At 58.0% G+C, this 20,944-nt stretch overlaps 1 protein-coding gene across 1 annotated transcript in view; it reads right to left on the reverse strand.

Annotated features, from left to right (window-relative positions):
- MEGF8 (multiple EGF like domains 8) overlaps positions 1-20,944 on the reverse strand; it is a 42,175-nt gene that overhangs the window by 8,698 nt on the left and 12,533 nt on the right. The window contains exons 11-34 of the mRNA XM_008160217.3: positions 20,609-20,753; positions 20,369-20,532; positions 18,947-19,147; positions 18,341-18,541; positions 17,682-17,918; positions 16,810-16,928; positions 16,590-16,721; positions 16,386-16,499; positions 15,672-15,920; positions 14,971-15,170; positions 14,422-14,632; positions 14,082-14,331; positions 13,442-13,574; positions 11,491-11,738; positions 11,300-11,410; positions 11,029-11,147; positions 10,519-10,726; positions 9,836-10,016; positions 9,154-9,317; positions 8,158-8,302; positions 7,210-7,441; positions 5,992-6,115; positions 5,646-5,859; positions 4,023-4,237 (exon numbers count right to left, since the gene is read on the reverse strand). Coding sequence (XP_008158439.2) covers positions 4,023-4,237; positions 5,646-5,859; positions 5,992-6,115; positions 7,210-7,441; positions 8,158-8,302; positions 9,154-9,317; positions 9,836-10,016; positions 10,519-10,726; positions 11,029-11,147; positions 11,300-11,410; positions 11,491-11,738; positions 13,442-13,574; positions 14,082-14,331; positions 14,422-14,632; positions 14,971-15,170; positions 15,672-15,920; positions 16,386-16,499; positions 16,590-16,721; positions 16,810-16,928; positions 17,682-17,918; positions 18,341-18,541; positions 18,947-19,147; positions 20,369-20,532; positions 20,609-20,753 — 4,317 coding nt within the window. The remainder of the gene's footprint in view (positions 1-4,022; positions 4,238-5,645; positions 5,860-5,991; positions 6,116-7,209; positions 7,442-8,157; positions 8,303-9,153; positions 9,318-9,835; positions 10,017-10,518; positions 10,727-11,028; positions 11,148-11,299; positions 11,411-11,490; positions 11,739-13,441; positions 13,575-14,081; positions 14,332-14,421; positions 14,633-14,970; positions 15,171-15,671; positions 15,921-16,385; positions 16,500-16,589; positions 16,722-16,809; positions 16,929-17,681; positions 17,919-18,340; positions 18,542-18,946; positions 19,148-20,368; positions 20,533-20,608; positions 20,754-20,944) is intronic.

The following is a 20,944-nucleotide window of genomic DNA, read 5'->3' on the forward strand; positions in this document are numbered from 1 at the left end:
TGCCTGTAACACCATAACTGCATTGCCTGTAACACCATGACTGCATTGCCTGTAACACCATAGCTGCATTGCCTGTAACACCATAGCTGCATTGCCTGTAACACCATGACTGCATTGCCTGTAACACCATAACTGCATTGCCTGTAACACCATAACTGCATTGCCTGTAACATCATAGCTGCATTGCCTGTAACACCATGACTGCATTGTCTGTAACACCATAACTGCATTGCCTGTAACACCATAGCTGCATTGCCTGTAACACCATAACTGCATTGCCTGTAACACCATGACTGCATTGCCTGTAACACCATAACTGCATTGCCTGTAACACCATGACTGCATTGCCTGTAACAGCATAACTGCATTGAGTGTAACAGCATAACTGCATTGCCTGTAACACCATGACTGCATTGCCTGTTAACACCATAGCTGCATTGCCTGTAACACCATAGCTGCATTGCCTGTAACACCATAACTGCATTGAGTGTAACACCATGACTGCATTGCCTGTAACACCATGACTGCATTGCCTGTAACACCATAGCTGCATTGCCTGTAACACCATAACTGCATTGCCTGTAACACCATGACTGCATTGCCTGTAACACCATAGCTGCATTGCCTGTAACACCATAGCTGCATTGCCTGTAACACCATGACTGCATTGCCTGTAACACCATAGCTGCATTGCCTGTAACACCATAGCTGCATTGCCTGTAACACCATGACTGCATTGCCTGTAACACCATAGCTGCATTGCCTGTAACACCATGACTGCATTGCCTGTAACACCATAGCTGCATTGCCTGTAACACCATAGCTGCATTGCCTGTAACACCATGACTGCATTGCCTGTAACACCATAGCTGCATTGCCTGTAACACCATAGCTGCATTGCCTGTAACACCATAGCTGCATTGCCTGTAACACCATAGCTGCATTGCCTGTAACACCATGACTGCATTGCCTGTGCTCCTGGCAGAGACATATGAACGTAAGTTCCGAGAGCAGGATCCAAGCTCATCTACTGATGTGCCCACAGCCTAGCAGAGTGCCTGGGCACAAGGAAGGTGCTCAATAAAGAATTTGGTGGCCCTAGCGGGTTTGCTCAGTGGACAGAGCGTTGGCCTGCAGACTGAAGGGTCCTGGGCTCAATTCCAGTCAAGGGCATGTACCTCGGTTACAGGCTCCCGGTCCATGCGGGAGGCAACCAATCGATGTGTCTCTCTCACATCGGTGTTTCTCTCTGTCTCTCCCTCTCCCTTCCACTCTCTCTAAAAATCAATGAAAAAAATGTCCTCGGGTGACAATTTAAAAAAAAAGAAAGAAACTGGTTAAAGGGGTGGGGGGAAGGGAGACATCTGTAATACTGTCAACAATAATATATATATATTATTACTGGTGAAGGGAGAAAGGGAAGGAGGAAAGAAGTCAGCCAGCCAGGGAGGAGAGCATTGTCTTGCCTGTGCCAGGTTCTGAGGCCAAGGTCATAAAGAACAATGCTGGGTGGCTGAAATACAGCTGCCCGAGCCCGATCCTAACAGCCCTGGCCTGCACGCCTCTTATGCTTGGTCTGTGCTGTGGTGGTTTTTAAAAACCTGAGCCAACCCTTTACCCAGAAGATCTGGCGGAGTCCTCTCACATTCGCAGGCAGAATCAGCTTTGCGCTCTCCATCACCTGCGCCTGCCTCCGGCCTGGAGCTGCTCTGGAGCAGGCGCAGAGGGGCCGGGAGCAGCACGTGCTCTTTCTGGTCCCTGGCGCCCCCACAAAGACTAATGACGGCAATCTCAATATCTGGGAGGAGTTCCATCACCAGACAGACCCAGGCTGGGGAGGAGAGGCCTCCGCTTGTTAGGGACCGACACTGCGGGTCACACCGAGCCCCACTGGACATCCACTCCCCACCCCACGCGGGGATCCTCCAGGTGTGTCCCAGAAAGTGGAGACTGGGCATCTCCCCGTGGGTGGAACCTGGGGCGTTGCTGAGTTTTTACTTAATGGCAGGCTCTGCTCCATGTTCTATCAATACATCCTCCCATTTAATTTGTACAGCTTGCCTCTGGGATGGTGTGGCGCAACACAAAAAAATAATTTGGGTTTTGTCCAACTCCTGGCACAAAGCTACAATTCGCCAGGAGCCCCTTTCTCCCATGAGTTTATGAGGTGACTTAGGGAGGGTCACCAGAAAGATCAAATGATTAGAGGGGTATAACTTTTAGCCCCACCCACTGACCTGGTGATTGAGCTCTATAAAAACTCTTGAGAAAAACAAGGCTCAGAGTTGGTATACACATCCACTGGGAGGCTAGTGTGCCCAGAGAGGGCACGGAAACTCTGTACACCCGCCTCATCTGGCCCTACTAACCTCCTCAGGTGGCTCTTCCTAAATCACATCCTTTATAATACACCGGCATTGTAAGGAAATGCTTCTCTGAGTTGTTCTAGCAAATCAGCAAACCTGCAGAAGGGTTGGTGGGAACTGGATCTATGGCTGGTGGGTCAGAAGTGCAGGAGGCCTGGACTTGTGACTGACGTCTGGAGCGGGGGCAGCCTTCTGAGCTCTTTAACTTGTGGGATCTGACACTGCTCCAGGTGGAGAGTGTCAGAAGTATATTGGATTGTTGGATTCCAGGTTGTATCTGGAGAACTGGTGAATTGGTCACTGGTGTTGAAACCCTCAGATGGGGCCCAGCCAGTTTGGCTCAGTGGTTGAGCGTCTACCTATGAACCCAGAGGTCACGGTTCGATTCCTGGTCAGGGCACATGCCCAGTTGTGGGCTCAATCCCCCGTGGGGGGCATGCAGGAGGCAGCCGATCAATGGTTCTCTCGCATCATTGATGTTTCTCTCTCTCCCCTATCCCTTCCTCTCTGAAATCAATAAAAAAAATTTTTTTTAAAGAAACACCTTAGATGGGGTCTGTTGATATCAGTCCTATTTTACCAAGGATTCGTGTAGACTCATGGGTTGAGATGGTGAGTCACACCTCGATTGGGTCTTATAGCTAAAGGTATGAACAGGCATGGACATTGGTGGGAACTGGAGACTCGGAACTCTGGCCCAGTGACCCTGCTTCCAGATGTGACAGCAGGAGGTGAATCTTGTCTCCCGCTGGGGAAGGGTGGGAGGATAAATGCTTTCTATGTCTGTCACTGGGACAGCTAAAGCATGCTGGGCAGAGGCACCTTAAGAATGGGCTTTATGAGAGAGCATGTTCTCGGCAGTCAAGGGGCAGACTGTCACTGGCATATATAGTGCCTCCCCAGACCTTCCAGAATTCTCTCTCCAGCCCACAGCCACAGATGAGGGGCAGGTCTGAACTCTAAGTGAGAACCATGTGCTCCTGCCCCTCCCTGGCTGTCCCCTTGGACCAAGGCTGGACACCTAACTCCTAAGCTGAGCTGAAGTCCCTTTGAGAATGTCAGCGAACCAATGAACAGAGATGACTGTGGTCTCTAGAATTAGAACGTCACCTAGACTGAGGGTCAGGGCTGCCATTGAGGCCATGTGTGTTGTCACCGAGCCCAGAAACCGGAGGATGGAGACATGCAGAGAACAGCTGAGAAGCGAGACCGTGTGGCCCAAGAACCACAGAGCAGCAGTATTTCCTGTCTACATTCCATCAAATACCCCCAGTTTCTTATAATAAAACTAGCTCAAGTGGGTTTCTGTTTCTTAAAAGCAAAAGTTTCAAACGCAGAGAGAGAAAGAGGAGGAGGAGGAAGCGGAAGGGTTTGGTAGGAAGAGGGATGGTTAGGAGACTTGGAAGGATGGCGGGGAGAGCTGAGTGCGTGAGAAAGAGCTGAGGGAGTGTGGCAAGAAGACACACCAGGGAGACTCACGAGGCAAGGAGGGAAGAAAGAGACGCTGGGAGGAGAGAAGAGAATGGGGGTTAAGGGAAAGTGTGAAGGGGAGACCAGAGCGAGGAGATGGAGAGGAAGTGGGACAGAGAAGGAGGCAGCGGAGAGTCCGTGCCGGGCAGAGCGGAAAGAGGCCGGAGCCCTGGCCGAGTGCAGTACCTGTTGGAGACTGCTGCTCCAGACACAGTGCTGCCAGCCCCCGTCCGCACCCTTGGAGTCCAGACAGGAGGTGCAGTTGGGCAGGAGGTGACAGGGCGTGGGGCAGGGCAGTGGGGGCGATGATTCCACCGGCATTGGGGACACGTTCAGCAGAGAGTGGCTGAAGCACGTCCAGTCGTAGGTGGGCTGCACGGAGAGGATGCGGCGGGTCTCCCCTAGTGTTGGGGGCATAGTGATTAGAACCGGGATGCTGGGAGCCCCTCCTCCCTCAGACCAGGAGCCCAGGTCCCCAGCCCTCCTCCCTCAGACCAGGAGTCCAGGTCCCCAGGCCCTCCTCCCTCAGACCAGGAGTCCAGGCCCCCAGCCCCTCCTCCCTCAGACCAGGAGTCCAGGTCCCCAGCCCCTCCTCCCTCAGACCAGGAGTCCAGGCCACCAGCCTTCCTCCCTCAGACCAGGAGTCCAGATCCCCAGCCCCTTGTCCCTCAGACCAGGAGCCCAGGCCCCCAGCCCTCCTCCCTCAGACCAGGAATTCAGGTCCCCAGCCCTCCTCCCTCAGACCAGGAGCCCAGGTCCCCAGCCCTCCTCCCTCAGACCAGGAGTCCAGGTCCCCAGGCCCTCCTCCCTCAGACCAGGAGTCCAGGCCCCCAGCCCCTCCTCCCTCAGACCAGGAGTCCAGACCCCCTCCTCCCTCAGACCAGGAGTCCAGACCCCCTCCTCCCTCAGACCAGGAGTCCAGGTCCCCAGCCCCTCCTCCCTCAGACCAGGAGTCCAGGCCACCAGCCCTCCTCCCTCAGACCAGGAGCCCAGGCCCCAGCCCTCCTCCCTCAGACCAGGAGCCCAGGTCCCCAGCCCCTCCTCCCTCAGACCAGGAGTCCAGATCCCCAGCCCCTTGTCCCTCAGACCAGGAGCCCAGGCCCCCAGCCCTCCTCCCTCAGACCAGGAATTCAGGTCCCCAGCCCTCCTCCCTCAGAGACAGGAGTCCAGGCCCCCAGCCCTCCTCCCTCAGACGAGGAGTCCAGGCCCCCAGCCTCCTCCCTCAGACCAGGAGCCCAGGTCCCCAGCCCTCCTCCCTCAGACCAGGAGTCCAGGTCCCCAGGCCCTCCTCCCTCAGACCAGGAGTCCAGGCCCCCAGCCCCTCCTCCCTCAGACCAGGAGTCCAGACCCCCTCCTCCCTCAGACCAGGAGTCCAGGTCCCCAGCCCCTCCTCCCTCAGACCAGGAGTCCAGGCCACCAGCCCCTCCTCCCTCAGACCAGGAGCCCAGATCCCCAGCCCCACCTCCCTCAGACCAGGAGTCCAGACCCCCAGCCTCCTCCCTCAGACCAGGAGCCCAGGTCCCCAGCCCTCCTCCCTCAGACCAGGAGCCCAGGTCCCCAGCCCTCCTCCCTCAGAGACAGGAGTCCAGGCCCCCAGCCCCTCGTCCCTCAGACCAGGAGTCTAGCTCCCCAGCCCTCCTCCCTCAGACGAGGAGTCCAGGCCCCCAGCCTCCTCCCTCAGACCCAAGAGTCCAGGCCCCCGGCCCCTCCTCCCTCAGACCCAGAAGTCCAGGCCCCCAGCCCTCCTCCCTCAGACTAGGAGTCCAGGCCCCCAGCCTCTCCTTTCAGGACCCAGGCCTTGGTGTTCACCTGTCCTCTTGAACTGCCGTGTCCACATGCACTTGCCCTCCCTGGTACACTGCTCGCAGTCGGCAGCCCCACATGCAGCCTCCGAGCAGTTCCCTGCCCAGAAGACCTCTCGCTGATTGATCCGACAGTCATTCTCTGAGGTGCAGGACCCGTTGCGCCCGATGCAGGCACCCTCGGGACAATTGGTGCACCACTTACAGCGGGGGACAGATGCCTGGTGGGGGAAGACAGACTCTGTGAGGTCCTCGGGGTCCCCAGCATCCCTCTTGACCCAGTTCCTCCACCCAATCACAGCTGAAGAGCATGCTGGTTCCTGAGCCCCTCCACCTTCCCTCACGACACTCACCTCTCCATCTCCAGGCTGCAGGGTCCGGGGATGGCGGGCAAGGCACTCACTGCAGGTCCGGAGACGTCGGCATTCCTCAGGGGAATGAGGCATTGGGGAGCAAGCGGGTGCCCCACAGCCCAGCCTGGGGAGACACAAGGCCTTGGCTCATCACACCCAGCCAGGCTCCATCCCTCCTCCTCCATCCCCGCCTCCAGGCCCTCTTTATGCCAAACTGCACTCAGCACAAGACTCAGTCCTACTCCTTCCCCATCCCACCTGCTAATGGTCCCGTGTCCACCGGTCACCCAGGCCAGTGACACTAAACAACACGTCACACCCTCCTGCCCCTCCAGCACCAAGGCTTTCAGCCTCTTGGGTTTCTCTGACCGTCCCCTCCTGCCCACCTCTGCAGCCCTTTGCTCAGTTAGGCCTCTTCCCCTTGCCCTGGCCTCCTGTCTAGTTTCTTCCTGCAGCCTCCCCTTGGCACTCCCTCCCTCACAACAGCCCCAAGCTCTCTTTCTGCCCCGGACTGCCCGTGCCACATCCTGCACAAACCTTTGTGGCTCCCTGTCATTCACAGTGGAGGTCCATAATCCTTTACCCCAAAGTTTTGAAAGCCCAGTGCTTCAGAACTTTCCAGATTTCAGAAAAGCAGTGGATGTACGCATTCTTACATAACACCCCATGAGTCAAACCCTCTAATGTTTCTGTAGTAAAGATGGTAGCACATTTAATGGGACAAGTGGAGCCCAATGAGTTGGTGCTAAACCTATGACAGCGAGCTCAGCTTCCCGGTGCGTTCAGCCTCCCAAACTGCAGGTGAGGGGGTCTGTGGACTGGACGGAGCCAGTGCCTCGGCCAAGCTCTGGGGAAGTGCTTTCTGAGCCCACCCCACCCCACCTTCCAGTCTCATGTTCTCCAAACTCAGGTGGTCTTTCCAATATGCCAATCACAGCCCCACCTCTGAAACTGCTGGTGCCAAGTCTCCTGGTCATTTAGGGCCCAGTTCAGACCCAGCTCCTTCAGGTGGTTCCTGAGCCCCATGGTTCAGGAAGCACTTTTGGATAACGCTCCAGCCCACAAGCAGGACTGCCCCTCGGAGCCCCCCAGCCTGCCCTGCCTGCAATGAGCTGCCCGTATTCCCTCGTGAGCTGGCATCCAGCCTGGCCTAGCACAGAACCCCCTTCGGGGGGCACCAGCACCACCCTCCCCTGAGCTGCCAGTCAGCACCATTACCTGTGGGCCTGGTCCCCAGACAAGCAGACCCCGTGGCACCAGCTGCAGGCCCCAGACTGGTTACAAGCTTCAGGTGAGGGCAGCAGGCGACAGGGGTCAGGAGGCATGGTCAAGGCCAGCAGGCGGCCCAGGGCCACTCCTCCGAAGCCCCCTGAGATGTACAGGCGGCCCCCCACTGCCGCTACAGCATGGGCCACAGACTCCTCCATCGGGGGCCCCACGGAGGCCTGGCCTGGGGAAAGAGAGAGAACAGGCAGGAGACTCCGGGAAGAGGCCCACACAAAGATAGCAGTCAGAGCGGGACACCGAGCAAGCAGTGAGAGAGGCCAAGGAGAGGAAAGACAGTCGGGGCAGGACAGGGAAAGACAGAAAAGGCCAGACAGGGCCGGGGAATCAGACACAGATAGCAAAACACAGCGAGGGAGAGAGACACGGAGAGGACAAAAAGGAGCAGCGAGTGGAATTAGGAGCGGAGACGAGTGCTGCAGTGCAGCCCTGACAGTTGTTGTTTTCTCCTTGTAATGCAAGTGCCTGACTGACGCTCTGACGGCCAGGCCTCCCTTCCCAAGAGGCCCCTGCTCCCAGGAAGGCTATCTGGAGGCACACAGGGCCGCCCAGGACCAGGTCCATAGAGCCAGACGTGTTTTAGAGAACTTGGCTGATTTCAAATCTGACTGTGTGAGCTACTTGTTTGTTTTCTGCTCTTATGTTTTAAATTCACCAATAATGAGTGAGCCAGTAGAAATCCTAGGCCCTCCACCACAGACCCCAATAAAAGCAGCAAAGTGAACTTTTCTAAGAAAAAAAAAAGGAAAGAGGGCATCCCCTTGGGTCTTTAGATACCATAGAGGGGACAGGAGCTTTGCCTGAGAGTCTGGAGGGACCCATGTGACTCCTAATGAGCAGGGGTCCCAGGCCGGGGGCTCGCAGGGACAGCAATGGACTTACGGGTGAGGTCAGGCAGCAGCCAAGAGTTGCAGTTGACCTGGTAGAGCAGCACATCGCTGCTGAACTCATCAGGGTCTGAGCGTCCCCCCAGGACCACCATGGTGTCCCCTAGCAGCGCGGAGGCGTGGAAAAGTCGGGGGCGGGGCTGTAGGGGAGACAGGTGGCCTGTCAGAGCCCACAGTCCTCTGCTCACTCTCTCAGCCCACTGGCCACCCTGATTCTCCCTACACCCCAGCGCACCCAGTGAACCCGCCTCAGATCTCACCTCCTTCCTCAGGAAACCTCCCTCCCTCCTCAGCAGGCCCAGAGCCACCTCCTTTTCCTGCTCCCACATCCTGTGCTCTGTGAGCCGGCAGCCCAGCCTGGCCGAGCACAGAGCCCCTTCGGAGAGAACCAGCACCGCCCTCCCCTGAGCTGTCAGTCAGTCAGCTCCGTTACCCGTGGGCCTGGCCCCTGGCCAAGCAGACCCCCGGCACCAAGTGCAGGCCCCAGACTGGTTACAAGCTACTCCCCAGGAGCTAGCCCAGACTGCTGGAAACGGGCGTCCCTTTTCATGTAACCTCACCAGCTGGGCTGGGGGCATCTGTGAAGGACTTGGGAGTATGTGGGGTGGATGGAAAACGCAATTGTCTCTAACCAGCACATCTGAGGTTGCAAGTTCTCCCACACCCCTCTCTTCTGGCCTTGAAGGCAGGAAGTGCAAGGAGCTTCAGAGCCCCAGTTCCAGATGGGGAGGCCAGGAAGGGGGAGGGGCCTGCCAGGGCTGCACCAAGACTGGGGAGGAGCAGAACCCAGGCCTCGGAACTCCTGGTCTAGGATTCTTTCTTCCAAGCCAGGGAGGGAGCAGGGGAGACTTGGGATGCCACAGCTCAGTTCAGGGGATTGTGAAGAAGGGAGAGTAGGAGTCCAGGGGTGAACTAGTCCTGGATCATTGGGATAGGGAGGCCCCCTCCCTGCCACCCACTACATCCATCTGTCTAGACCACCTTTTCTGACCTTTGCCCCCTGAGAAGGGGCCAGCAGGCTCCAGGTTCGGTCAGGACAGTGCAGGGAGTAGAGCTCGGGGGATGGGGCCGCCAGCTCCACGTGGAAGCGGAAACCCCCAAACACGTAGAGAGAGTCGGTGGCCTCGTGGTACACGGCAGAATGACCATAGAGACCTGGGGGGCGGGGGGAGGAGAGTGAGAACAGAGGCTGGGGACGGCCTGGGGATCAGGAAGGCCCCCACCTTCCTGGGCTCCCCTTCTCATGACCACACCTTCCCAGGCCCTGAGGCCACCGACTCAGGAGCCCTTCCCAACCCCTCTCTCCCCTTGAGTTCAAAGGATAACCATCAGAGGCTCTGGGGGAGGGAAGAGGGAGACCGGGGTGGCCAGAATGTCCTGGGGACAGTGACCAAAGGACAGAAGGAGAGGAGGAGAAAGGAGATTATCTGAGGGACAGTGATCTGGGGAGAGGAGATGGTGACCTGCGCTACTGGACAGGAAGAGGCAGCTTTTCATGGAGTCAAGGGGAGGGTGTTAGAGACACTGAGCGTCTCATTTTCGAGAGATGGTACCTGAGAGCCCGGGCAGGGGTCAGGGGATGACAGGGAGACAGATAACAAGGTATGAGGGCAGTGGCCATGGAGTATGGGAGTGGATGAGAGCCTGCTGTGCTCTCCTGTCCCTAGCCCCACCTGTGGGGGGCGTCCCACTCTGAGCTCCGGATACCCAGGTGCCAGTCGCCAGCTGGTACTCGAGCAGCTGCTGGTTGAAGCCATTCTCAGGAGAGTAACCGCCCACCAGGAGCAGAGACAGGCCTCTGCGCGCAGTGAGGGTATGACCAGCGACAGCTGGAAGTTCCACAGTCTGAGGGGCCTGAGAGACAGAGGGCAGAGGTCATGGGAGCCTAGAGGTCAGGGGTCATCTTGAGGGTAGAAGCGAGACTCAAAACTCCCCACACTCTGCTTGAACTCGCTAAGGAGAGAGTGAGCTGCTGGGGCTGGTCAGACCACAGGCCTCCGACCGGCCCTGGGCCCAGCAGGAGTGCAGCAGGCCTGTTCCCACGCCGGCCCCTCAGTGTCACTTCTTCACAGCAACAGCCTGTGCCCCTTCGGGAAGCCCTCGCCCCTCTGCCCTCGCTCTGGCTGCAAAGGGCTGACTGTACCTCTCCGTAGGCTGGCCCACCAGGGCATCAAACCCCTTGGCCAGACCAGCTGGGGAACACAATGTGACCCAGACGGCCAATGAAACTCAATGCTGGGACCTGTGCTGGGGCCCAGGGAGGAAGCCATGGCCTCTGGAGAAGAAGCCGGCAGGAGCTCCCTGGTCTCGTAGCAGAGCCCGGCTTTAGGGCTTGGGGGTGGGGAGACATGCTCACCTTCTCCTGCCGCCACTGTAGGGTGGTGAGGTTGAGGACCCAGAAGTCTCGGGCGATGCCCCCAGCCGTGAGCCCCCCCATCAGGTACATGGCACCACGGCCAGCGGGCACATAGGCAGCTGCATGGAAGGAACGGGGTGAGGGGCCTGGGCCCCCGTCCTCAGCTCCTGCCAGCATCTGTGTCCACCTCCACTCACTCACTGAGTACCTGGAACCGACACAAAAAGGCAGCCTCACTGTCCAGTCATCCCAGCACCCCTGGGTGACCCCACACTTGGCAGATATCCCAGCATCCCCTAGGGTGACCCTCCTATGACAGTCACCCCAGGGTAACACCACCCAAATAAGTATCCATCCCTGAGGTGAACTTGCTGTGACAAGTGTCACAGGGTCCTTTGGAGTGTCCTTTTCTGCATCCCCCTGAGGGACTCTTACGTGACAGATATCTCAGCATCGCTGAGGTGACCTCTCTCTCATTTAGGTATCCCACCTCCCCAGGGCAGTTCTCACCTGTACAGGTTTCCCAGCAGCCCCTGGGGGAGGCCCAGGCCCCCAAACATCCACAAGGTGGCATCAGGTCCCTCCACCATGGTGTGCCCCAGGCGGTGCAGGAAGCGGCTAGCAGTGTCCTGAGGGTGGGGGTGGGGACAGGAGGGGTCAGGCTAAGGCCATGACAGTATCAGGCTGAATATCGGGTCTGGGGAGTGGTCCCAGGAGCGGAGGAGGGAGAATGATCCAGGCTGTGTGGAACCTCCCCAGAAACTGGGCTGCCACCACTCACGGCTGAGAGGCGGCTGTCCATGAGGGTCTCCCAGACCAGCTGTCCGCCGTCCAGCTTCGTGGCACAGTCGGGGCCCCCGAAGCCCTCAGCACAGATGCACACGCCCAGACTCTGCGGGACAGGAGAAGGAAGCTCGGCGGCAGCCCTGAGCACCACCCTGTCCCACCTAACTCACCCCATCCCACCTGTACCTGGTTACAGGTCCCTGCCCCGTTGTGGGCATTGCAGTTTTCAGGACACAGAGCCATGCGACAGTGTGGGCCAGCCCAGCCCTGGGGACAGCGGCAGAGGCCAGCACCTGCGGCCCCATCCTGGGGCACACACTCCTGGGGAACAGGGCAGCTCCCAGGGCCCCCTGACCCACAGCGGGCAGAGCCCACTGAAGCGTTGAAGCCCCAGGACGAGGAGCCGTTGGCCTCCCAGTGCAACACGAGCAGCCCTGTTGGGAGAGAGGCCAGAGGCATGGAGCAAGGCCAAGGTCCAGGCGCAGCTCCATCCCCAGGTTTTGGGAAAAACCCATGTAATTGTGATCATCTATAGTCACTGCACCCCGCTCCCTAGTCCAGCCCATCAAGTTCCATTGGTTTTAAAGCCTAAATGTCTCTCCTGTTCACCCACTGCTTGCCACTTCCTCAGTTGTCTGGCCTGGCCACCAGCACCACCCCCAACTAGCCTTCAACTCTGCCCTTCAGTCATCCCACGTGATCCTTACAAAACATGAATCTGAACCTGTCACTCGCAAGCTCCAAACCTTCCGTAACTTCCTATTGTTCTTTCGTAAAACCTAGTCTCCTTAAAAAGATGTGGGGGGCGGAGGAGGAGGAAGGGGGCGGGGGAGGCAGGAATTAATGAAATGTAAAAAATGAGTCAAACTTATTTTGAAAAAAAAAAAAAAGGCCCTGCAAGCCCTCTGACGTCATCGCCTTCCCCTGGCCCTCTGGCTCCAGCTCCAGGCCCTGCTCCCACTTCTCAGAGCCTAGGCACCTGCTAATCCTCCCCTGAGGAGCCCCCCTTCCCCACACCGCCCCCTTCAGACCTCAAATGAGACTTCACCTCTGCACAGAAACTCTCCAAAGACTCCCCAGACAGGCCAGGCACTCTCTTCCACTTCCGTCCGTCCCTCCCTATTCTGAGTGAACTCTGATGTCCTCCCCTCACACACGCACACACAGTGAACCATGAAGGCAGCGCTGTGCCTTGGTCACTGCTGCACCCTTAACCTCTAGCTCAGGCCTGGCTCACGGCAGGTGCTCCGTAAATACTTGGTGAGTGAAACGAAATGAGGGGCCCTCAGTCCTTCGCTCACTGTGAGGGGTCTGGGTTGCCAGTACAACTCTGCCTCTCTCTCCCAGCCTTGGAGCCCCTCTGATTTGCAGTATGAAAGGAAGCATTTCCAGCCCTGACCGGTTTGGCTCAGTGGATAGAGCGTCAGTCTGCGGACTGAAGGGTCCCAGGTTCGATTCCGGTCAAGGGCATGTACCTTGGTTGCGGGCACATCCCCAGAAGGGGGTGTGCAAGAGGCAGCTGATCGATGTTTCTCTCTCATTGATGTTTCTAACTCTCTATCCCTCTCCCTTCCTCTCTATAAAAAATCAATAAAATATATTTTTTTAAAAGAAAGAAAGAAAAGAAAGGAAGCATTTCCAGACTTGGGCCCTTAACTGCCAGGGGTAACAAATTATTCCTAGTGCATTTCCATCAGCCTGAGCTGGGCTTCCCTCAGCCCTGCTGGTGAGGCCTGGTTATGGGGCTGTCCTGTGCATTGTAGGATAGAGCAGCACCTCTGGCCTCTACCCATGAGATGCCAGTAGCACCCCCACACGTGACCACCAGCCACATGCCCCGAGGACATAATCAGCCCTGGCAGAGAATCGAGGCTGAGGAGATGCTCAGGGCCCTCACACCGCCCTTCTGTGTGCCCAAAGACACATCCGCTTGGCCCTCTCTCCAGAGGCAGCCCAGCAATACTCCATTTGCCTCTCAGCTGAAGACACAGAGACCCACAGGTGGCAAGGGGTTGCCTCATCCAGCAAGTCAGTGGCAGAGTCGGGCTGGGTCTTAAGTCCACCTTGGTCAGCAAGATGCAGGGGAGCAAGGGATACACAGCCCAGGACAGAGGCCCCCCCTCCCTACTCCCCATACCAGATAGGGCCTGTACAGTGAGGGGCCTGTCCCGCCGCTGGCCGCAGAAGGCAGCAATGAGGCTCCGGTCCGACTGCACGACACCAGTGTCCAGGAAGCGTGGGAAGCCATCAAAGGCCAGCACGTAGCTCAGCTGGAGGGGTGCAGAGCCGAGGGTTAGGGGATGGTGAGGATGAGAAAGAGGGATGCTTGGGGTCTGGGGGAAGGAGAGGACAATCTGAGACAGGGAAGTGGGCTGTTTGAACATACTGGGCAGACTGTCAAACTGTGGCATGGAGACCACCATTCCCCCTCCTGTGTTGACAGCAGACATGGCTAATCAATCAGACACTCTCACCTGGTGCCTCTTTCTCAATACACGGCTCCTGGTGGCCACTACCAGCTGGTGAGGGCTAGCACACACCGCACATTTACCAGGCTGTACTGAGGAAGGCAGTTTGAGGATCTGGGGGTTGGAGACTTGGAGTCCAGGAAACAAGAGGTGATCTGGTAAATGGGAAGGTCTTTGGGCTGGGGGTTGAGGGACTAGAGTTTGGGGTTTGAAGGATAAAAAATGGGATGATGGGGGTCAGGGTCTGTCAAAGGAGTCCCACTGGGTGGGGAAGACAGGGGTCTGAACCCTAGTGCCCTCGGAGCTCACCGTGCAGGGGGTGCTGCTGTCGGGGGAGAAGGTGAGGGTGAGTGGGGGACAGAGGGTCCCAGGAGCACAGGGCTGTAGCACCTCAGTGGCCGAGACAACCCACACACAATATGAAAGGCCTGGCCCGGCTCTCACTGCCCCACCACCGGGAGGCAGCAGCCCCCCAACCCGGCGTGAGCCCAGTGCCACTGAGGACACGTTGGTGAGGAGGGCGCGGCCCCCACACTCCCGGAAGCAGGAGCCACCGGCCCTGGGGAGATGGAGAAGAGCCAGTGTCAGACCAGTCCTGCCTCCCCTACATGCCCCGCACCCTACCCCACCTGTCCGGCCCCTAGCTCACCGGGGGTCCCCATAGTAGCCGGGGATGCAGAGCTGGCAGTGAGCACCTTCGGTGTGGTCTTGGCAGAAGCAGAGCCCGCTGAGGTTGTCGCAGTGGCCACGGCGTGGGTCCCCATGCCCATTGCACTGGCATGGCCGGCAGCCGCCTGAGCCCGTGGCATTGCCAAAGCTGCCGGGCCGGCACCGTTCGCAGTGCTCCCCCCAGGTCCAGTCTGCAGAGACCCCAGCAGGCAGGACAGAGAGTCAGGCACAAGGGTGGAAGGAGCCTTCCCAACTGGCTCACCTGACCCCTGACCTCACCACGCTGCTTCAAAGGAGGATAACCAAGGCCCGGACTTGGGGGAATAGCAAGTCCTAAGAGTGGGGACTAAGGCCCCACCAATGAGATGAGTGCCACCGAAGCAGGTCAGGGGTCAGGAGCAGGCAGTGGGCAGGAGGACCCCGAGCTGGAAGTGGGGACACTGAAGCCCACGCAGAGAAAAGAAAACTGGAACCCCGAGGAGGCTCCCTTGAGGCCAGTCCGGGGGTGTCTGGGAGGAGGGCAGCTCACCCTGGCACTCATCGCAGAAGCCAGGCCCCCGCTTTCGGCAATGGCTGTGAAAGTTGCAGCCACAGTCTCTGGAGCAGCGGGGGCCGGGGGGTCCCGGGGCAGGCGTGGGCGGGGGCAGATCCGATGTCCAGCCCAGGTCACACACGCAGGTGAAGTCAGGCGGTCCACTGCACACACCATGGCCGCAGTCCTCCAGGCACCTGAGGGGCCGTGGCAGGGGTGGGGGAAGGGCTGGGCAGGCCCAGAGTGCCCAAGGCATCCCCTGCCATCCCATTCCACCCCATCATCTCCACAGCAACACCATCACAAGCTACTGCCCGTTCCACTGGTCCTAGACCACGTGGATGGCCTTGTCTCCAAGGTAACCCCATCACACGTGGGAACTCCTGTCTCTATAGTAACCACACATCACTACTCGTGATCTGTTCTCTATGAAAACCCCTTTTCAACTTGGTTCTCCTCCATCTCCATGGCAACTCTGAAGACTACTAGTACATGGGTGACCTGCCTCCACAGTAAGTAGTGTCACACTGGGGACCCTGCCACTCCAATGAGGACCTAGTCTGCAAGGTAAAAACCTGAGGCTCACTGGGATGCTGGTTCCACAGGAGGGATTCCAGCACCATGATCACTTCCTCCTCCCATCTCCACATGCCCCAGCCCTGGGGCAGCATCTCCATGGAAACCCATGCCCCACTCACGTGCGATTGCAGTATGTGATGCCGTCACCCTGGTAACCTCGCTGGCAGTGACACTCGTAGCTGAGGGGCGTGTTCAGGCAGGTCGCCCGCAGGTGGCACCGTGCCAGGCCCAGGCGACACTCATCCACATCAGGACAGCGGGCATACGCCCAGCGGGCAGGGAGGGCCACGGACAGCCCCAGGCCCTCCCCTACCCACAGGGAGCAGTTACCCCCACCCAGGGGCCCGGAGAAGTCCCCCTGGAGGCACCTGGAGGGTGGGAGATTGAAGGTGGTGGAGCGGGAGGAGGTGATAAAGAAACAAGAGATGGAAACAGTTACAAGGAGAGAGAAAGCCAATCAGAGAGAGAGAGAGAAATATAATTATGGAGAGAGAGAAAGGAGAAATGGAAGCAACAGAGGGAAAGCAGGAGTCGTCAAACAAAAACGGTGAAAGACAGAAGCGAGATAGAGACCGGGACACAGTGAAAGGAGAGACAGAAACAGAAGGTCAAGAAGAAGGAAGGAAGGACAATGAGAGAAAACAAGTCCCAGAAGCAGGGACAGAGTGGGGAGGGAGGAGAGAGAAAACTAAGAGAAGTGGGGAGGGAGAGAAACAGAGATGATGGTGAGGAAAAGGCAGAGAGGCAGAGAAACAGGGCAGCCGTTAGAATTAGGGCCGTGGAGAGCTGCCCACCCCGTCCGGCCATCCACCTGCCCCCCCGCCCAGGCTCACCGCCCCAGCGTGGGGTTGTCCTCGTTGCCGCACCAGCCACACTCGTGGCTCTGCAGACACTCGTGGCAGGTCTGGAAGCGGTCACAGCTCCGGCACCGGGGCTCTGAGTGCACGCTGCCGGCGGCAGGGGTGGAGGGTGTCAGGGCCCAGCCACCCCGCCTCTCCACCCTCCCCTCCAGGAGCCCACGGCCCACCCTGACGCACCTGTCATCCCAGCCGCGGCAGCCCCCGTGTGGGTACCGGGCCAGGTAGGCCGCAAACAGAAAGCAGGTGCGGGTGGACTGGCACCAGGCGCACTGGCTCGAGTTGGCCAGGCAGTCGTCACAGGTGAGGCGCCTGGGGGTGAGGAGTGAGGACTGGGTCACGCCATGGCTGGTCTGTACACACACGCCCACACCTGCTCCCTGGGCCCAGCGGGGCTCACTGGCTGCAGAGCGGGGGACACTCCACGGGGCTCTTCAGGGCACCCTGACCCCGGCCTCGCCGGCTGCATGCTGCGTCCCCTTTGCGGTTGGTGCTCTGATGCCACTCACAGAAGGGGTCCTGGGGGTTGGAAAAGTAAGAGCCCAGCTTAGCCCTCTGCTTCCCTCACCTACCCACCCCCTAAGACCACCCCTCCAAGCCCCCTACCCTCTCCCACTGCCTGCCTCTCGACTTTCCCCTTCAGCCAGCAACATCCATGGCTTCTGCCTGCCCAGCACCCTCTCGCGTTTTGGGCACAAGAATCTCTTTGTATGGTCGAGTCGGGGGCGAATGCAATCCTTGGGATCCAGAGGTAGGCAAAGGGCCACCCCCACCCCTGGCCTCACTGACTGATCCTAGAGCTGGCACAAGACCCAACCAGAGGCAGTAAAATGCACTTCGGGGACCCCTGTTGACCTGGGGGGTGACAGTGGGTGGGGACAGAAAGGTACTTTTTCCACGTGGCTGAGCGAGGGATGCAAGACTGGAGCCCTGTGGCTCCCTTGCCATTCCCCACGAATGACCCTCCAGGGAAACCATGGCCTGAAGGCCTACCCTTGGACTCTGCCGCCCAAGCCGATAAATGCCCCTCTGGTGAAGAGGCGACCCCTGGGGTTTTCTGGCCCCTAAAGTCCTGACTGCCAGGAGCCCCCTCTCCAGTCCCTCTCCTCTGCTCTTGTCTACAGATCAAAGACAATGGCCCCAGCTATGTCCCCATACTGCCACCCTAGGGACCCTTGGCTGCCCATGTCAGCCCTGGGGGCGCCTCTTCCCCAGTCCCCAGCTTTGGTTGCCTCCAACTGGAAACTGTCCCCTCAGTGGCCTGGCAGGAACCTGGGTGCAGGCGTGGCAGTCACGATGCTCCTCACAGAGCGGGCAGAGGGCAGGCACCAGCACCAGCAAGGACCCGCGGGCCCCACTGTCCGTGCAGTGAGCCCCACTCTGGCGCAGGTGGCAGGTGGAGCTGGCCAGGCACCAGCCGCAGCCCTGGTCTGCCAGGCAGCCCAGGCAGGAGGAGTAGGAGGCGCAGGCCGTGGAGCGGTAGGGTTCCAGGAAGAAGAAGGAGATCTCCTGGGGGAGGAGGCAGAGGAAGTCAGGGGCCCATGCTCCCACTTGAGGGTCAGGAGTCAAGGTTTGAAGTAGGGATCAGAGTTTGGAGCTAACGACTTACGTGTCTAGAGACAATATTGAGAAGTGAGGCATGTACAAAGTCAGAATTTAGGCCACTAGCAGACAAAAGGGGATCAGTATTTGAAACATTCGAGAGATTAGAGGTCAAAGTATGGAGGGCAGAGTCAGGGGCAGTGGGGTCAGGGAAGGAAGAGGTACAGAGGTGGGCAGGGGTCAGAATATCAGGTGAGGTCAGGTCAGAGTCTGGGGGTCAGGGAGCGGAGTCTGGAGGGTGCAAGGTGAGTCCAGAGTTCAGAAGCCAAGGTTTGTGGCCTGGGGTTCAGAAACCCCAGAGGATCAGACGCCCGGGTCTGGGTACTCACACTGCCACCTGGCACACCAGTCCGGTCCCACAGCAGCGTGAGCTCGCTGTGCCCAGGGCCCGCAGAGCCATTGAGCTGGCCCCGGATCTCCACCGCGTACTTGTGGCCCCGGCCAGGCAGTGGGAAGAGACGAGCAGATCCTGGGCGCTGTAGCCGCCTCGTCTCTTTCTCCTGCTGCGCCACCCAGCGCCCCACTTCCTCCTGCAGTAGGGTGAGGACAGACGGGGGTGAGGACAGACGGGGGTGAGGACAGACGGGCCTCAGGACTTGCCACAGCCCCATCTCTGAAACTTCTGAGAGCTTCAAACCCACCTCGCAGCCACCTCCTCCTGGGAAGAGGAGGGGCGCCTCAGGGCTCCTTAGATTCCGAGAACCTCCAAGTGCCTCCAAATGCACCAGGGACCCTCCTCCTCCTCAGGGGAATCTGACGGGGTAAGTCGGTCCTTCCCCACCCTCTTCAAAATTCACCAAACTGTGTTCACAACTGAACACTCCATGGCCCTCCCTCCACTAAGGATACATCTCCTCCCCAGTCTTCCCTGCACCACACATCCCCTCCCCCGTGTGGACCATGAACAACCCTCTGAGTGTCCCAGGCACCCTCACCATGTTCTCTGGGTCAGGGCCACGGGCCATCCGGGCCAGGACGTGTAGGCGCTGGGCCCGGGCCCACACAGCCACGTCCTCAGCCCCTGGCCCGCCGGGCCCTCCCGGAAGCAGTGGGTGGATGAAGCCACGATAGACTAGTGACACGTCGGTCTCTGGGCTGGGTGTCAGGGTGATGGTTGTGCTGCGGACAATCAAGACCTGTGCCAGCGGGGAAGGGGTATGAATGAGTGCCTCTGTGCGTGGCCCACAGTCCCCACACCCCTCAGGCCACATCAGAGCAATGCCCTAACCGGTTTGGCTCAGTGGATAGAGCATCGGCCTGCGGACTCAAGGGTCCCAGGTTCGATTCCAGGTCAAGGGCATGTACCTTGGTTGCAGGCACATCCCCAGTAGAGGGTGTGCAGGAGGCAGCTGATCGATGTTTCTCTCTCATCGATATTTCTAACTCTCTATCCCTCACCCTTCCTCTCTGTAAAAAAATCAATAAAATATATATTTTTTAAAAAGTGACAGACGTGATTTTTTGGTAAGCATGTGTTTTTGTAATTGCAAACGAATGGAATAGGTCAAGTATTCATTATGGGAGACTGTTTAAATAAACAACAGTACTAGGTGTTAGAAAATAAATGGAATATTATTCAGCTGTAAAGATAATGAGAATGTTTCCTAAGTTCTCTAATGGGAAGATCGCTGGGATGTGTTCAGAAAAAAAGGATGGCCGAAACCGGTTTGGCTCAGTGGATAGAGCGTCGGCCTTCGGACTGAAGGGTCCCAGGTTCGATTCTGGTCAGGGGCGTGTACCTTGGTTGCGGGCACATCCCCAGTGGGGGGTATGCGGGAGGCAGCTGATCAATGTTTCTCTCTCATCAATGTTTCTAACTCTCTATCTCTCTCCCTTCCTCTCTGTAAAAAATCAATAAAAAAATATATTTAAAAAAAAGAAAAAAAGGATGTGGTAGTAGTGTGGACAATATACTACTTTTTGTGCAAGAAAGAAAAATGATTAAAAGTCACACTTATGCCCTAGCTGGAATCAAACCATGACCTCCTGGTTCATAGGTCAATGCTCTACCACTGAGCCACACTAGCTGGGCTTTTTAAAGTATGTTTTTATTGATTTTAGAGAGGAAGAGAGAGAGAAAAAAACATTGGTGTGAGAGTGAAACATTGATCAGCTGTCTCCCGCACCTACTCTGATGGGGGTGGAGCCCACAACCTGGACCTGTTGGTGCATGGGACAATGCTCAGCCCACTGAGCCACAGGGGCCAGGGCTACCACAATTTTGTTTTTAACTCAGTAAGGAAAATCAGACCCTTGAATGTAGAGGCTTACAGGGTAAACATATAAGTGGTAAAGATCTATTTGGAAAACAAACACCCTAGGACCAGCCCTTCAACACTCCATCCCCAGCTCCCCACCTTGTCAGGCTGGGAGGCGTTGGGTGGCTGCTGGAAGGTGAGGAGGTGCAGGCCAGGCAGGAAGCTCTGGGTGACGCAGGCCTCCAGGGAGGTGACGAAGACAGGTGCAGGCCCCCACCAGCCCACGGTGCCTGAGATCTGCTCTCCTCGGCAGTGGGCCTGCTCTGTAAGGACAAGAGGGGGGGGGCGGTCAGTGTGGGGTGCAGCACTGCCCCTCCCACACTTTCACTGGTCACTCACCAGGCCGAGGGAGGCAGCTCTCATTGTGCACGCACCAGCCCAGGGCACCAGGTCCCCGGGGAGGAGCTGCAGGGCTGCTGAAGGCCAGGCAGGCCTGGCAGTCACCCAGGAGGCGCCCCAGGCCCAGGCAGCTGGCAGCCAGACACTGCAGGAAAGGAAGGGGACAGGAGCCCTTGTTCACCGGGGCTTATGAGATCTGGAAAGGGCTATGGATTTACGAGTTTGGGAGTAGAACGGATAAGGAAATTAGAAAAGGGAACTAAAAGTCAATTAGAATGGAGAAAGTTGAAGAGGACAGGGCCTGGGGATATGGGTACAGATAAGTTCAAAAGGATT

Source organism: Eptesicus fuscus, chromosome 21 (genome assembly GCF_027574615.1).
Source record: "Eptesicus fuscus isolate TK198812 chromosome 21, DD_ASM_mEF_20220401, whole genome shotgun sequence".
Lineage (NCBI taxonomy): Eukaryota > Metazoa > Chordata > Mammalia > Chiroptera > Vespertilionidae > Eptesicus > Eptesicus fuscus.